At 42.9% G+C, this 17746-nt stretch overlaps 1 protein-coding gene across 2 annotated transcripts in view; it reads right to left on the reverse strand.

Moving 5' to 3' along the window:
- Positions 1-14425, reverse strand: part of prkg2 (protein kinase cGMP-dependent 2) — a 38759-nt gene extending 24334 nt beyond the window's left edge. For both annotated transcript variants that reach the window (XM_061730669.1, XM_061730670.1), the window contains exons 1-2: positions 13259-14425; positions 3663-3829 (exon numbers count right to left, since the gene is read on the reverse strand). In XM_061730669.1, coding sequence (XP_061586653.1) covers positions 3663-3829; positions 13259-13755 — 664 coding nt within the window. In that variant the 5' untranslated portion in view covers positions 13756-14425. The remainder of the gene's footprint in view (positions 1-3662; positions 3830-13258) is intronic.
- Between the last annotated feature and the right edge of the window lie 3321 nt (positions 14426-17746).

A 17746-nucleotide genomic window follows, 5' to 3' on the forward strand; every position in this document is an offset into this window, starting at 1 on the left:
AGTTTATTTTCCCGTCGTATATGTGCACCCCATGACTGTAGAGGGGGGGTGTTTGTAGCCTGGCAACAGCTGGACTGGTGACATCCCAACGCCACCGACCACGTAACCCAGGGCAACGGTGGATGCACATGCTTTCATCTTATTCAGCACGTTAGTTTGATTTATTATTATATATCAATATATGTCAATTATATATCAATAATTGCCAAAGGAACTTATAGATTTTAGGGATGTTCTAATATCGATATCAGTATTGGAAATACTGGCATATAGCCTACGGCTGAAATGAAAGATACTGGTGAGTATTTATGTCTATGCACCAACTGATAAAATGTATATAACCAGAAAACCAGTTCTTCTTTGTTGCTTTAAAACCCGGCACAGTACAGTACCGCCTTGCAACTTCCTGTCTGGATAGAGCGATGCAGCGGCACAAATATAACTGAAATTCCTGGATTTCCTGATTTGGTGCTTTTTTTTAAAATTGTTTAATTTGTTAATACATTTAAAATTAAGTTTTAATCCCAGAGGTCGCCTTGAAACTTTACAGTTTTACTTATTGTCCCTTCTCAAACCCTGATCGTTGGGTGTTCAATTCTCTCTTGGGCAGCTCATCTGGGCCACATGAAGAACCCGAGTACTTCTGGGCCTTTGTTCCTTCAGCAGCCCCAAACTAAAATGAAAAATTGAAAAGAAAGACCAAACTCATTATGAGTGAAGACCTCATTAGTGAGATGGTAATCAGTTCCTCCTGACGTCTGGGCGGTTCAGAGTTTCATTCCCAAATAATCGTTAATCATGATTAGCTTTCAAAAGCACATTTAGACTGTTGGATTCAGTTTCAGTGATGAATCCTGTCACGGCGTCGCAGCCGCGCTGCATTTACTTCCTGCCTTTTGCTTTGATTTCATCTCACGGCCTTTTAAACACAAATAATTAGTCAACGTGTGATTTTCTTGGAAATGACCCGGTCACACGTGGACACGCTGTATCCGACACAGTAGCGTGGGTTAATTTTAGGACATTACTCCCCTGAGTTGAAGCATTTTTCTCTTACGGGTGAGAAATCCCTGAAACGGCAGACAGCCGAGCAAACACTCGACCAGTTTGTGAAACCAACCACACTGGCACTAAACCGGCCTCTCCTCAGGTTACTGCCAGAGAATCGCCAGTGAGGTTAGGGGGACAAAACCGGCACATAAACCTAAAGATAAAACCTTTTATTTATAAATAAATACATGACCAAGAAAAGTAAAATACGTGAGTAAAACCATACACGGTCCTGCATACCTCCTAACACTCTGTATGTTGGGCTGTAGCCTATGAGTGTATTATTGTTCAGATTTAAAGTTTCTCCTCCCAGAAGCTGGTAAACAAGAGGAATGAATAGTGTTTATACCCGCCAAGAATATGTTTTACCCACCAAAATAATTATAATCCACATTCTTCAAAACAGCACTGCAGATGTTTAGATGACGTGCGTCTCTGCAGAGCTGCGGAACCAATCAAAAGCTAGCGTCACGCACACTTCGATTTAACTGGCTTATTAAGTGCATTTTGACTGCAACGACTTTTTTCAGGGACTGCTGTCATTTTTAGGGAGTCCTTTCTTCTGCCTCCTCTATTTTCATGCAGAGGCTAATTGGTTAGCACGCGGCTAACTTAGCTGCACTTCAAAGCCACACTTCCTAAAGTGCGACGTTTGTGTTTAATTTGCAGCTACGCTTTAAGTCGCACCTGATTCCTGGGTCACCACAAGCCCACATGCAGCCAGTTCACATTTAACTGTCTAATAATTTGAAGTAGGCAAAAAAATAGTTGTTTTCAAAACTAGCCTTTAGCAACCTAGCCATCGCGGTCAGCACAGTTGAAGTGAAACTAATTTATTTATTTTCTCACAGCATGTTGCCCGGATGAGGGGAAATGTGAACAATGTGATAAATGTAAGTCATTTTGTTTTGTAAACAGGTTTCAGCAAAGATTTTTGAGAAATAAAAGACATTTTGAGAATAAGATGCACAGTAAACCGCAGCTACTAACAAAGTGCAACAGGATTCACATCTGGTTAAACTCCAACTCTCAGTTAAGTTTTGCTCTTTGAGATTAGCTGCAAGCTTTCAGGTGAGTTTTCCAGAATGTAATGTGTTATATTTCCTTCCTCGATGTCTCGGCTCTCCAGGGTTTAATATTCACTTTAATTACAGGGTTGGAAAAGGCGCCTCAAATTATAGTTTTATAAAAGCAGACACCTCCTAAATTTTTTTAAGATTCAGATAGATAGATAGATAGATAGATAGATAGATAGATAGATAGATAGATAGATAGATAGATAGATAGATAGATAGATAGATAGATAGATAGATAGATAGATAGATAGATAGATAGATAGATAGATAGATAGATAGATAGATAGATAGATAGATAGATAGATAGCTGGGAAATTGTAGTGTAGCGGCATCATTACACACAGTGACGGTCGACAACATATAGAATAAGAATAAATAACTATAAGAACAAAATGTACAAAATAAAATATCAAGATAAAATAAAATAATAGCAGTATAATAAAATAGAATAAAGTAGCAAGCGGTAATAACAAAGTGATAAAGTAGCAAGTGGTAATAACAAAGTGATAAAGTAGCAAGCAGAGACACAAAGTGTTTCAAAGTGCTATTCAACCAATTAAAAAAATAGAGAACACGTTTGATTTATCATTTTAATTTACTCCTTTTCTTCTGTTCTAATAAATATTTGTATCCATCTTTGTCCACTATAGGGCAGATGTGGGTAGCTCAAGTGCGTAGAATGCCAGATTAAATCTGCATTTGAATAACTGACAACAGCTACCTGTTTCCTGCTCTCCTTCCATTACCATTCAGGGGAACTTGCGAACCAGCTGAGAACCGTTTTTTTTTCCACAGCTCGGGTACTAAGGGGACCCACGTCATTACATCGCTGCAAACGTCAGTTACGTCGCTGCATTGGCGTGAAAGTTGAAGCAACAACAACGTATTTTCTCTAATACGCACTTGGTCCATGTAGCTCCTCTGTGGACCACATCTCTAAAAGACAGGTTGTCTCCTCCTCAGACCACTGCTGCTTTGCTGCATCCAGATTAATTCTTATTTGAAAATGTCTCTGTCTCCCAGTCTTGATATCGCCGTTGGTCTTAATAACTCCCTTACGTAAGCGGTTCTTTCCTCTAGCCCAGCAAAGAGTTGGTGCAACCTTGGAACCGGTTTGTCTGGCCCAGAGCCAGTTCTTTGTCAGTGGGAAAAGAAAGCTCGGTTCCAAACTCAGCACTGGTCCAGAACCAGAACCAGCCCTGGAACCGGTTTGGTGGAAAATGGGTAGAGTGAATGTGTAGGGGTGTGGCATCCGTAGCCATGGCAACATTCTAGCTGATGCCGTCACACAGCACCGGCAGGCAGCGTGAACAAACTCTCACCTGCCAACGTGACTGGAAACTTTAAAACTAATTTCACCTTCTACACAGTCACAGTCTTCTGGCTTCACTTGTTGCTTCGGCTTAACATCGGTGCTTAATTAAAATTTTTATGCCACAAGAATCATCCTTAGCAAAGGGAATTACACTTTTTTTTCTCCTTCTTGTAATTGAATTCCAGACTAAGAAGATTAGGATGAAAGATGAGAGAACCCACCTGCCAGGACGAACAGATGGTTCCCTGGTTCCCCCTGCTTGATGACGTACTCTCCCTGCTGGTAGGCACACTCGTACATGCACTCCACCATGTCTTTGATCTGCTGCAGCTCCAACCGTTTCAGGTACTGGTTCTTGTTCAGGGCGTCCGTCAGCAGCTTCTTTACACTGATACACATCAGCAGCGCAAGGGAAAAAGAAAAGGTACAGAAAGGACTTTTAGTCTGTTGTCGTGTGGGAGAGAAAATTAGAAGCTATAGAGGAACCACTTTGGTCGGAATTTCTGGATGTTTCTTTTCCTTTTGCAAGCAAGACATCAAAGATTAGGAGTTTAAAGCTTTGTATGTTAGAGGCTGTAAAAAAAACAAAACAAATAAACAAACTGAATTTGATGGGTGTTTTAAAGGACCTGTAACCTGGGGGGGATGTAACGTGACCATTGAACAGTGTTTTGCGTAGTTCTCGTGAAAAGTCGTCCCACTAGACTTGTTTTTATGAGCGTGACTCTGCTACAGACTCGTCCTGCGGGAGTCAGTAATGTTACGGTACATACGGAGGCCAATACTCAACCGGAGCGTCAGGAGATGGGTTGCCGTGGGATAGCGCTGTCTCTCGGTAGCTTATAGTTGTGAACGCGTTGAGAGGAGAGGAGCTTTGTGTATTGTGGAATGTTATTAACTGAGACCCGTGCGGCGTCGGAGACGTGCAGCGACATAGATATGGACATATAAAAACATAAAAACACCTACGGGAAGAAAAAAAAGCATAAAACTGAAAACATAATAAAAAGAATCCGGAGCGGGATTGGATACCCGCAGCTGACCTAACCAGCGCCTCGCTTCGGCTGGCAGGTGAATGGACATGTTCTGTTGTTGATGTGGGAAACGGTGCCGGTTTTTGTTTGTATTAGTTTGGCATACATGCACGCGCACGTCACACACACACACACACACACACACACACACACACACACACACACACACACACACACACACACACACACACACACACATACCTTTCAGGTCAGGATTAATTCCTATTTCACGAACTAGTAGGTTTAACTTGTGACAATATCAGTATGTAATTAATGTTAATTGATTTCACAGGTAATCAGAGCTGGGCTGGGGGAGAGGGGGCAGGAAACATGATCATAAGTGTTTTTGAAATGCAACAAGGACATGTTTGCTTACAGATGATAAATGTGAGTTTTAGAGACTGACAGCATCTGACTCTGAGTTTTCTTCAAGGACTCGGACTTGACCGGGACTGGAACGCTGGGGACTCTAGACTGACCTCTGACCTCGAACTTGAAGTTTAATGACGAGACCGCACCATCCAGAAGTCCAGGCTCTGGGATGCGTTTCCGGCCGCTGAGCTCGCTGCTACGCCATCACTGCCTAGGACCACCCGACGACAACAAACACGAGTCCATCTGAGACGAGTGGGCGTGATAGAGATGATAACTCCCAAGCCATGAATCAAGTGAAACGGTGGAAACATGAAATAAATGGGCGCCGTCAAAGTTCACCGACGTGCGTTTGAACAGCTGCAGCGAGGGCCCGTAAGAAGAAGACATCACCTCCTCCGGGGGGCCGTAAAGCAGAAAGGTTAAGAGCCACGGTTGAAGAACATATCACGAGTTGGAACCGCTGCTCGGAGAGGTGGGTGGTCTGTTCATCCACCTTATCTTGGGTGATGAATTTTTACTTTAGGGCCTCATAAAAGCATATTAACGACATAAAAACCTACATTTTTCAACCCTCCCCTCCTGAGTGTCTCATTACTCCGCATCATGTACCATTCAGAGAGAATGAGTGTTGTGTTTCAAAGGCTACGTCTGCACGAGGCCTCCAGATGGCCTCATTTACACTAGTCTGGTTTACATAATCCACATATGCCTTAAACATGAGGACGACATTAGCTGCAGACTGGCTCATCAACTTGTGCAACAGGAGAAAGTTCAGAGGACTTCTATCCAACGTCTATCTGAGCTCATGTTTTATGTGTATGGTGGCGATCTGAGATCTTTCAGTCGTATTTGATCAAAACGGCATCTCTTTGTTTCACACGACCAACACAGATGTAGAACATGTGGATGTCTGTGTTAAACGTGTAATCTCAGCTCATCGACGTCTTATTTGTTCTCATTTACAGAACAAAAGCGGCTGAAAGATAAATCTGGGGGGAGAGATTTAGCAGAAAGGATGTGGGTTGATTTCTCTGCAGCACGCATTTGCATTTCAGAGATATGTACACATCTTTACAGGACGTAATCGATTTAAATAACACAACTTTGACCTCGGAGCTCAAGCATACCATCAGGTTTATGGTCCAAGAGGAGGGTAGTAGTATATTATATGCTGTGAATGGTCCTGGGGGGACTTTATTCGGCCACCTGGATAAGCAAGTAAGCACCTCCCACTGCAGTTTGCTTATCATCGCAGTCATCCGGAGAAAGCAGTCGGTACTGGACGGATCATGATCTTCTATTTCTCCAGGGCATTTAACATTATCCAGCCTGCATGTCTATGCCAGAACCTCCAGGAGACACAGGTGGAGGCCACCACAATCACCTGGATTACTGACTACCTGACAAACTAGACCACGGTTTGGGAGACTGAACGGTTGTGTGTCATTACAAGAGTACCACAGGGAACTGTACTCACACCACTCCTCGTCACGCTGTATATCTCAGACTCCTGGGGTTGGAGTCCTGTCAACTGCAGAAATACTCAGATTACTCTACAGTGGTGGGGTGTATCAGAGTACAGAGAACTGGTGGACTGTTTTGTGGCATGGTGGGAAAAATCATCTCATCTTGAATCTCAACAAGTCAAAGGAAATGGGTATAGATTTTAGGAGAACCAAGATGAATTCAAATAGCTTCTCCATCAACGGTTAAAAAAGTGGAGGTGGCGGAGGAGTATAACTACCTTGACGGTTACCTGGACAGCAGACTGCACTGGAGATACGACACTGACGCTGTTTATACGAAAGGACAGAGCAGACTTTACTTCTAGAAGAAGTTCAGGTCCTTCAGCATTTTCAGAAAGATATTGAATATCTTCTAAAAGTCTGTTGTGTAGAGTTCAGTCACATGTGCAGAATCAGAACCAGCGCCTTAAACAACCTGAACAAGTTGATAAGGAAGGCTGATTTTGTTCTGGAGACAGCTCTGGAGCTGACCCCGAGCCCTGAGCATCCTCTTCCCACCCACAGCAGTAACCCTCTGCAAGGACTCTCTGAGGGCCTGGATCGTGACCACTGCAACAATTAACTTGAATTTGCATATGTTGCGTTATAAATAGGGATGTCCCGATCTGATCACGTTGTTTCAGACGCGATTGAAATCGGACGTTGCATCCCGATCAGGGATTTATATATATTTTATTATTATTTTGATCAGACGTGTCACGTAAAGTGAGTTCAATAAAGTTATTTGTTTGTGGTGATCTGCGCACAGCAGTGTTACAGCGGAGGTAAATAAATAAACATAAATAAACAGGCTGCGTCGTGAGTTCTTGCAGACTTTGCGTGCACAAGGCCAGCGCGATGGACACCCAGGTGCCGCAAGGAAGATCATAGGTCCTTCAAACACAAACATTTTATCCTTTAAAGCGACACTACGTAACTTTTCCACCTTAATATCATATTTCCAGAGTCATTGTAATGGTACATCAACTTCCAACAGGTTTAATGACACCTCTGTCATGGTCTGAGGGGTCTGTATCGCCTTCACTGGCACTATGTGACTTTGAGGAGCATGGTAGGAACCCTGCCACACCAAAAAAACTACACATTTTTACGGCTTTGACTGCTTTACGGCATACGTCACTTCCCCCTTCCTTCCCGATTCGTAGTCGAGACGAAAATGGGCGGGGCTTGGAGCGCAGCTCCGCAAAAGCTGGTAACCCGTTGCTGCGTTGTGGCTGCAGCAGCTCCACATAACAGACGTGGGGAAAAGATCGCTAATGGTTTAACTTTTCACCGCTTTCCTGCTCGGAGGCAAAACCACGGAGGCCGGCCAATTATCTGAGATAACAAATTAAAAGAGTAAAAGAGTCGTCGGCTCGGTTGGATCGCGGCTGTAACGAGTCCGACCAAACATAACGTTCCTCAGTAAACAAACAAACACGCACACAGACGGGCGTCGGATCAAAACACGGGTTTATTAAACCACAAACAAACACTCACAGACCAGGGTCGGATCATTCAAACGGGTTTTATTCCCCACTACTCCAGCTAAACGCAGTTGCTGGCCAGCTCTCTGCGGTGCGATTAATTTTGTTGAGGAAAAAATATTAACTATTTGATTTGTAGCTGCAGAGGAAAAAAAATAATCTCACAAGGAAAAAAAAATATCGCTCACGCCTCGGAGCCTCTTCAAAGCAGTCAAAAAAAAGAAAAGAAAAGTAAGAGTAATACAAAACATGTACTGTATGTTGTACTATTATACTAATTTATTGAAACACATGGCGAGTCAAACATTTACCAAAGCAGCTGCCAAACACTCCTAAACAAGGTAGTAAGACGTGGGTTGTGCAGAACTGCGGCAGTAAATCCTTCTAAAGAGTGGCGCTCCGACGAGGAGCTCGATTCTTTAGTAGGGATTTCATATGGATCCAGACCGTTAATAATCCTTATTTTCTCCTTATACCGCTCCCTGGCTTCCTTGTTTAAGGTATCCCAGTAAATTCCAGTTCCTTTCCAGCAGTTTAACATCTTTTTTTTTGCGTTCTGTCTGTTCACTTGGTGAAACAGAAAAGCGTCCCGTCTTCTCTCAAAACAAATGCACGCGACGGGACAGGAGCTTTCCGGCAGTACGCGCTGGTGCTCATGGGAAACGTAGTGTTCTTTCTGGTAAAGCACTACCGCTTTTGTCCAAAAGATGCCGCCAAACTCAGAAAAGCTGAAAGTTACGTTGTGCTGCTTTAAGCCAGAAAAGTACAGTTAGAAGTAAAAGTCTAAAAAGCACATTACTGCCATTCTTTATGACACTGATGCTCTTTTATTTGCTTATTTGTTTAGAGGCCTGCTGGGTATTTTAAGTTGAGCTGTTGTTTTTATTTAATTCAAATTTATGTTTAAATTTGCACTATTTTTACTAGTTAACTGTTGCACTATTATTACTTGATTGTTCGAGTTACCTCAAAGAGAATTGCACTGTTTAAGTGAAAATTGATAATATAAGAATAAAGTAAAAATAGGGGACAACTTGGCATTTGTTTATTATTTTAATGTGTTACGAAAGAATCGGATCGGGTATCGGTATCGGCAGATACTCAAAATCAAGTGACTTGGAATCGGATCGGGGCCAACAAAACCTGATCGGGAAATCCCTAGTTATAAAAGTTAATCAAGGATAATTAACGTTGCTCGTGCATTTACATTTATGATCATCCCAAAAAAAAAAAACAATCATTCAACAGACTTTTAAGGTTCTTACGTGTTATGTCAACACTAAGTCTGCTGTTTTGGGAAGTACCGGTGTGGTTTTTTTTTGGGGGGGGGGTTTACAATTACTCTGAACATTGCAGGGTTTGGCCTTGAGGTGAACTTGTTGGGATGTTTTCTCCTAGAATATTGCCTGATCTGAACATCTTTCCCTCCCTCGGATGATGTTAGAAAATCGGCTCATCGCCCTCATCTATGAGGAGTCGTCTTGTTTCGCCTTTTTTCCGTCGGGGTGACCACAGCTGATCGCCTGTCTCCTGCGTCTTCCCATGTCATGACAACCAACTGCATATCCTCTTTCCCCACACTTCAAGTCTCCTCTTTGATCTCCGCCTCTTCTCTCCATCTCCTTCTAATGTATTCACACGTTCAAATCAAAAGCCCCGACATTCCAGCTTCGGGGCTGAAGCCAGAGCTCTTGTTAACATGAAGGGAAGAAACAATGTAATAAAAATACTTTAGTAAGTTAAAGTCAATGTAGAAACCAATAATCGGAGAACGGTGGAGCTCCTGTTTTATGGGGTGGAGGTTTTGATTAATGCCTGCCTTCACCTCACCGAGAAGACGTGCTGTACTCGCACCTCTCAGCGCGGCCATTTGTTGAACACTTCCATCCAAAAACAATGAGCGCTAATGTTAGACTCCTGCGGTTTCACACCCTCTCCGAGGTTTGGGAACATAACTTCACGAACGTTTTACCCAAGACCAACAGTGAGGTCCAACATCTGCTGGGATGATGAATGTCCAGCTCGCAGGTGGTGTTTTGATTCTACAGGATGGTGTTAGACGGGCTGCGGTCGGGGTTTTCCACACCGGACTGGGAAAGCCCTCGCTGGTGTGGACTTCTGCGGGGGGGTTGACATGCTGAAACTGAGGAAGGGACGCAACATGTCTGAGCTGCCTCCATATGGAGCCAAATCAAGGCCAAAAGTTTTGCTAATTTGAAAATAAAATTTGAACCTGAAAATTCTTTTTTTACAGTTTCAATTTTTTTTTTTTTCAGTTTCAGATCTTTTTTTTTAGTTTCACTTCTGTTTTTTTCAGTTTCAAATTTTTTTTTCAGTTTCAGACTTTTGGCCCCGATCTGGCGTGGGGGGCGTGGCATCAACTGAGAGGGGCGTGGAATCATGAGTGACAGCATAAGAGAGAAGGCGGGGGACGTTCCTCAGTCCTGTTGCCTTCAGGAAACGTAGGTTGCCGAAGTTATCAGTAGAAGTTTGATTCAACACTGTATATACAGTATATTCACGTGATTGGCAGTGGAAAAAACTGATACTAGTGACACGTTTCTGTTTAAAAAGCTGTTTTAGACCGTACTTGGCACCAATCGCAGTATAAAAGCAATAAACTATGTCAGACTGTACAGTTCAACAGCCACACTTTAAAGTTTGACATTTCCCACTTCCACATACTACCAAGTACGGTCTAAAACAGCTTTTTAAACAGAAATGTGTCACTAGTATCAGTTTTTTCCACTGCCAATCACGTGAATATGGTGTATATACAGTGTTGAATCATACTTCTACTGATAACTTCGGCAACCTACGTTTCCTGAAGGCAACATGACTGTGGAACGTCCCCTGCCTTCTCTGTTCTGCTGTCACTCATGATGCCACGCCCCTCTCAGTTGATGCCACGCCCCCCACGCCAGATCGGGGCCAAAAGTCTGAAACTGAAAAAAAAATTTGAAACTGAAAAAAAACAGAAGTGAAACTGAAAAAAAAAGATTTGAAACTGAAAAAAACAGAAGTGAAACTGAAAAAAAAAGATCTGAAACTGAAAAAAAGATTTGAAACTGTAATAAAAAGTTCTGAAACTGAAAAAAAGATCTGATACTGAAAAAAAGAAATTGAAACTGTAAAAAAGAATTTTCAGGTTCAAATTTTATTTTCAAATTAGCAAAACTTTTGGCCTTGATTTGGCTCCATACATCCAGCTCAATGACACCACTCCAGTGAGGGTTTTTTATGAGGGTCGGCGAGGAGGATTGTGTTGTTCAGTCTTAGCTTCCTATGAAATCCAGGACAGCGTATGAAGCCTTTAAAGGAGCAGTCTGGAGTTATGTGCGTGTTGCTCTGTAATCTTCCCTTTTTTTTGTCTCGTTTGTACGTCCTTTTATGTAAACTGAGGGATGGACATGGAGCTAATGGAGCTGACAAGGGGCGAGTGTCTAACTCCATGAACGAGTCAATCTCCAGATTGAAATGTCCAACTTTAGAGCAGAAATAAACATATTTGCAGCCTGGATCATGAAACAGTTTCGGGGGTGAATGTTTTTGTACTACGTCGGGTGAATTTATATAAAGCAATAAATGGCCTTTTGATTGACAGCGGGCCCAGCCAATGGCCAGGCGTTATCACCTCCTCATCTGTCATCCTCAGACTGGGAAGTTAATTGATGTAATCTCTTAGTTAGGCCTGGGCGATAAACCGAACGTTTACCGTTACCGACATTCACTGCGATTGACTGACGTCAATTTTCCAATGTCTGTAAATTCGGTTTTGATTAAAAAAAAAAAAAGAAAAGAAACATCTTTTTGCCTTGACTGTGTGCTGCTAGGCTAGTTTAATTCCCCTGTAATGTGAGTGTCTGTAATCACGTGACTCCACCCATCCACTCTGAACAAGAAGGGAAACCCAAGAAAATGGCTGATGGTTCAAACGAAGAAGCGGCTAACATAACAGGGCTGTGAACAGTGTGAGACTCACGCATTTCAACAACTTCACACACTCTCACACCACACACTGCATTTCTCACGCTGAAAAATTTACCTCAGCGCACAGTAACTCCAACAGCCCATCTTACAAACGAGTCACGGCACGCTACCGTGCGCTGAGCTCTCAACTCAGAGCAGCTGTCTGGAGTTAACAACCAATCAGCCAATCAGAACATAGAACCCATCAGCCAATAAGAAAATAGATTTTTTTGTTGCCGGCTAAAGGTTATCGTACATTTATCGTTATCGAGGTAAAACTGCCTAATTTATTGTGATATTGATTGGAGGTCATATCGCCCAGCCCTACTCTTAGTCATTTCTCTTTTCACCATTGAAACATCTAAAGAGGGATGTTCCAGCTTAAATACCTGCTGGCAGCTCTGGTATCCAGGAAAATAGTATCGGTACCAACTGGACCAATCACAATCGTTGCTGCTGTAGTTAGATTTCTGGGAGGTGTAGATCAGGAAGTGATGTTGATTATTGTTATTACTGTCGTTAATGTTGGTGTCCCTGCTGCTGCATTCTCACGTTGGGTAGGAGGGTCCCTCCGCAGGCGTGGAGGTTAAGGATGGGTGTTTATCGCCAACAATAGGGACATGACATCACATGAGCTACAGCTAGGGATGTGCCGATCCAATCACGTGATTGGAAATCGTGCCTGATCACGTTGTTTCAGACTAGATTGAAATCGGACGTTGCACCCGATCAGGGATCGGATATATATTTTATTCTCATTATTTTGATCAGTGCATCAAACAGACTTTGATAAAAATGCTAAACAACTGATGTATCAACAAGCAATGGGTCCACGTAATTTTGCGACACCCTGGCGACCACGAGGAAGATCGTACTGTAGGTCCTTCAAACATAAACATTTTATTCTTTAAGCCAAAAAAGGACAGTAAGAAGTTAAGAGTCTAAAAAAAACATTACCGCCATACTTTATGACACTGTTGCACTTTTATTTGCTTATTTGTTTACAAGCCTGCTGGATATTTTAAGTTGAGCTGCTGTTTTTATTTAATTCACATTTATGTTTACATTTTCACTATTTTTACTAGTTAATAGTTGCACTAATATTACTTGATTGTTCAAGCTACCTCCAAGAGAACTGCACTGTTTAAATGCTAAAGTAAGAATAAAATAAAAATAGGGGAAATCTGGATCTGTTTGTTTTGCATTTGTTCATTATTTTAATGTGTTACGAAAGTATCGGATCGGGACTCGGTATCAGCAGATACTCAAAATCAAATGACTCTGAATCGGATCGGGGCCAAAAAAACCTGATCGAGACATCCCCTCAAATATTCCCTTAAATGAAATTGAAACATTTATTTTAGCTTTTTTTAGTTTTCCCTGTTGCCGAATCGAACCCTGGTGTAACTTTTCCTTGTTGGTTATCTTTTGGAGATGAGCATCTCACCTTGCATCTTTGGACACCCGAGCTTTCTCGAAGGAGAACTTGGGCAGCCCGCTGGAGTCGTAGGTCCTGGACGTGGGCTCCGCTGACACCCCGGCTTTGGCCCCTCTCCTCCTGTTGAGCGTTTCCTTGATGCGAACACTGAGGTTGGGGCTTCTCTTGGCCTGCGAGGCGGGTCCCGCCGGGCCCCCACTCCTCACGGCGTCCTGCAGCCTGTTGAGCTGGATGCACTTGGCCTGCAGCTCCTCACTCAGCTCGGACACCGCCCTCGTCTGTCGGACCAGCTGCTCCTGGAGACCTCGGATCTGCTGCTCTTTGACGCAGAGCTCCTCGTCCTTCCTCTTGCCCTCCCGCTCCAGCTCCTCCACCCGGGCCCGCAGGGGGTCCAGGGACCCGTTTCTGGAGCCGCCTCGCTGTTCCTTGTGGGCTCGGCCATTGGAGGCAGAACCAGATCCTTCGCCGGGCTTGTAGCGCTTTGATTTCATCGAGCCGTTCCCCATCGCATCACCTGCACAGATGAGACATCCACACTCCTGGATTCGCTGGAAAGATTGAGGGGATCCTAAAAGTAGGAAGCAGAGAACAGGTCCGAGGGCCGAGGATGCTGCGAGTGAGTTTCCCAACAGAAGAGCTGATGCTGCGAGGAAAGAGAGCCGACCAATAGAAGAGCCAGTACATAAAAGTCAATGAGTGTGTCTTCCCCATCTATAATTCAGAAAGCAGGAAGTATTGTATTACACGTCTGCTCGGACGGATCAGCAATACGCACTTCTGGCTGGGAGGTTATGAAGCCGAGCAGCTTCTGGGATCAAGACTCTCTGACGCTGGTTTCTCTCCACATGAGAGTGCACATGTGGGAAAAGGTCTTAGAACAATCCGGTTGTTGTTGAGAGGGACCGTCGCCCCCTCACACGTACAGTAGACTTCATTCATGACATTCCGGCTGTGGTCCCGTCCGTCCGTCCGTCCGTCCTCCAGCACTTTACTCTGAACATCTGAATCACAGCCCGTATCAGCACACATGAGTCGGAGCAGCCGCTCTGGAAATCCTGCTGCCGTTCGTGCACCTGCAACTCCTGACGCCTCGTCACGTCTCTGCTGAGATGGGAAATGTGCGGTTGGGGGGACCGGGGGGGGGATCCCGGTTCTTACCTGCCCGATCTCGGTGCCTTCAGGCCAGCTCGGAGGATGGATTCAAGGCAGGGAGGATGTGTCTGAGCACGCCAGCATCACAGGGAAGCGGTGGACGCATCCCCCCGTCTCTCTCTCTCTCTCTCTCTCCCTCCCCCCTCCTCTCTCTCTCTCCTCGTGAGCGTGAGAGGAAGGTCAGCGTAACTGACGTCGGCATGGATTCATTTGTTTATCTGATGTGTCGATGACTGATGGTGAAGATTAGTTTATGTTTTTACTTGATGTCCTCCCCTAATCAGTCAAACTAGACTGTGATGGGAGAGCTGTAACCCTTTAGGATGATTTGTGGGGAAACAAAAAGATGCTATAAATGTTTCTGAGGCACCTGATAGTCGTGTTCAGTGGTAGGTAATAATATTTAAAGTGTTGAAAAACAAACACAGTTTTTAAAACTGAAATTTACTTAATACACTTGCTATTGGATGATTTTAATGCAAAATATAACACTAATTGCTCCATTGAGATCTACAAGAAAGTCACACAAAATATTCCAAAAGTCCTCCTTCATTCAATAAAGAACATGTTAAACATACCAACTCCCAATTTACACAAAATTAAAGTACAGGATATAGACCTTGCTAATGACAAATGTAATAATACATTTTTAAGGCAGCACTTTCTATCCAAGTATAGCCAAAAGCACACTTAGTCTCAAAGATTTTGATGAATCTAAAATATCAGCTATTCATACAAAATATCTAAAATTCCCAGTTCCTCCCAAATGTAAAGAAATACATTTTAAGACCATCAACAACATTTATCCCTCAAATGAATTAATTAACAAAAGATTTAAATTAGCTGTAAATAATTGTTATACTTGCAAAATGAATGTAGAAACAACAGAACACCTGTTTTTTGGATGGATTTAATATTATCCAGCTCCATCAACATACAGTAGATTTCTGGTCTTTTCAAAACATTCAAGTTGGTGTAATTCTTAAGAATAAAAAAAATCAATTCTTAGTGAATAATTTTGATCATTCTTACAAAATACTATATTCACAAGTGTCGCTTCGCTAAATCCCCCCCTTCATGTACTGCTCTCAACAATGAATTCTCCTTATTTCAACAGCGTCTAAAACACATTAATACTCTGATTCCAACTGTCAATTTATCCCGAACCCCTTGTACTTGTCAATATGATTTTCCTTATTTATTATTTAAGTACTCATTTTTCATTCATTCGTTTGTTTATTTTTCCCTCATTCTTTATTTATTTATTTATTTTTATATTTATTTTCTTCTTTTCCCCTTTATGCAATCTCAATTTGATAGGAGATGTGATTGTTCTTAATCTGATGTACTTATGTTTACATCTGAGTTTGTCATTGTTCTTGTTAAATAAGGTTAAAAAAAATGTAACTCAATCCCTTTTGTTTACTTTATGGTACAATAATATAGATTTGTTTTTTGTAAAAACTTTATTTACCAGGTTTGTGCAAACAAAAGGAAAAAGTTATTTCATCCAAGCTGATCAATGACATAAATCGCTTCCACCATTTTTTCGTAGCGGGGTATCGCGTCATTCAGGCAGCCAATCAGCACAGTGCCTAATTATCATAGCCCCGCCCACTCAGAATCCCGCATAGAGAATGAGGTTAGAGACTGGGAAGATAAAGACATGGCTCAGAGGCTGAATTTCTAATTCATTTAGCAAAAACAATCAAAAGCTTGTTTTTAAGACATTCAAGGCCTGTTGAAAATAGGTATTAGATGCCATAATAGGTCCCCTTTAAGTTTTCTTTACAAAAACAAACTACTTCTAATACTTTAAAACTTTAAAGGTATTGTGACATCATTTTTAACATGCTTTTAACACTATTAAAAGTCTTGGCCAACATCCCTCAAATGTGTCTAAAAGAGTGTAACAAGAAAAACTTCACTCTAGTTCTCTTTTCCTGGCTTTTTATTACAGTGTTTTTTTGCGCCGTGAAAAATGCTTCCTTTCCCCCCTTTCCTGTCAATCATTGCTCCGCTCCTCCTCCAAACCTCCTCCTCCTCCAGCCATACGCTCACAGCGGCGTCGGAGAGCGACAGGCGAAGCATGCACGGAAAAGCAGGAGGGCGAACCACAGCAAACAATCATAAAAATAAAGGCATGTAAATAAAGTGTCCCCTTATCTTAAGTCCAGTCAGTGGCCGCGGGTCTTCTTAGCAGTTTTCCTCCGCTGATGAGAACAGAAGAGGCTGTAAACAGCTCCGTGTTAAGCCTGATTTATGGTACCGCGTTAAATCGACGCAGTGACTACGCCGTAGGGTTCAGCGTACGTTGCGCGTCGCCGCGTAACCCTTCGCCGTAGGTTCTGCGTCGGTGTAACGCGGAACCATAAATCAGCCTTTATGGTGCACTGGAGAGGAGCGGAGGCAGGGAGCTGGGTGGAGGGGGCGGTGATTTAGCGGGCCGTTACGTAACGGCCCGCCAGCAAACCAGGTGCGCCGTTTTTGCACAGTTATGCGGAAAATCCCAGAAAGCACACAATACACTGAATGTTAAAAGTTTGTTGTTTTTTGGGTGTAATTGATGTCAAGACACCCAACAAAACACAAAAAATCAAGAAAAATGTGTTTTTCATGTCACAATCCCTTTAAACTTCAAACATCTTTTCAACTTTTAGGAAAAGCTGGTCTAAGTTTCACACCTAGCAGAGACATCATCTTCCTCGTGTTCCTTAATGTTTTCGTCGACGAAGGCTGATTATTTTGAAGTCGCTCCGCCGTGCTCGCATGTTTGGAACAAAAGGGGGCCCGGGCAAATTTCAGAGCTGTGTCACACAGATTAGCGCCCCTCCGCTAAAATTCCCCTTGGGTTTAGGTTCCTCTTCCCCATGATAACAGCATTTCAGTCAAATTATGTCAATTTCCGCGATATTGCGTGTTAAATAGTACATTCCGTTTTTATTGCTCAATTCCGCGACTCCGTGATCACGGAAACCATAGGGCCCTACGACTGTGAACCGCCCGGGTCTTGTGGTTCCCAATCAGGGTGAACTCATTGCGCCCTCCACCACTGTGCTTCACAGTCGGTACGAGGTGTTTGGGAAGAAATGCTGAACTTGGTTTTCACAAAATATGCCGCTGTGATTGCGGCAAAATGGCTCCACTTTGGTGCTGAAGGTCCAAAAGGACGGCAGGATGGCATCCCTTCCTACGAGTCGAACGTTGTCGTTTTTCACTTGTAGCTGTCTAATGTTCATGACGTTGAACATTAATTTGCTAACTGAGGCCTGAGAAAGTGATATTCAAGTGATGTTTGACATCAGACTCCAGGATGTGAGGACTAACAGTTAAATTAATTTACAA

The sequence above is a fragment of the Cololabis saira genome, chromosome 9, assembly GCF_033807715.1.
Source record: "Cololabis saira isolate AMF1-May2022 chromosome 9, fColSai1.1, whole genome shotgun sequence".
Classification (NCBI taxonomy): domain Eukaryota; kingdom Metazoa; phylum Chordata; class Actinopteri; order Beloniformes; family Belonidae; genus Cololabis; species Cololabis saira.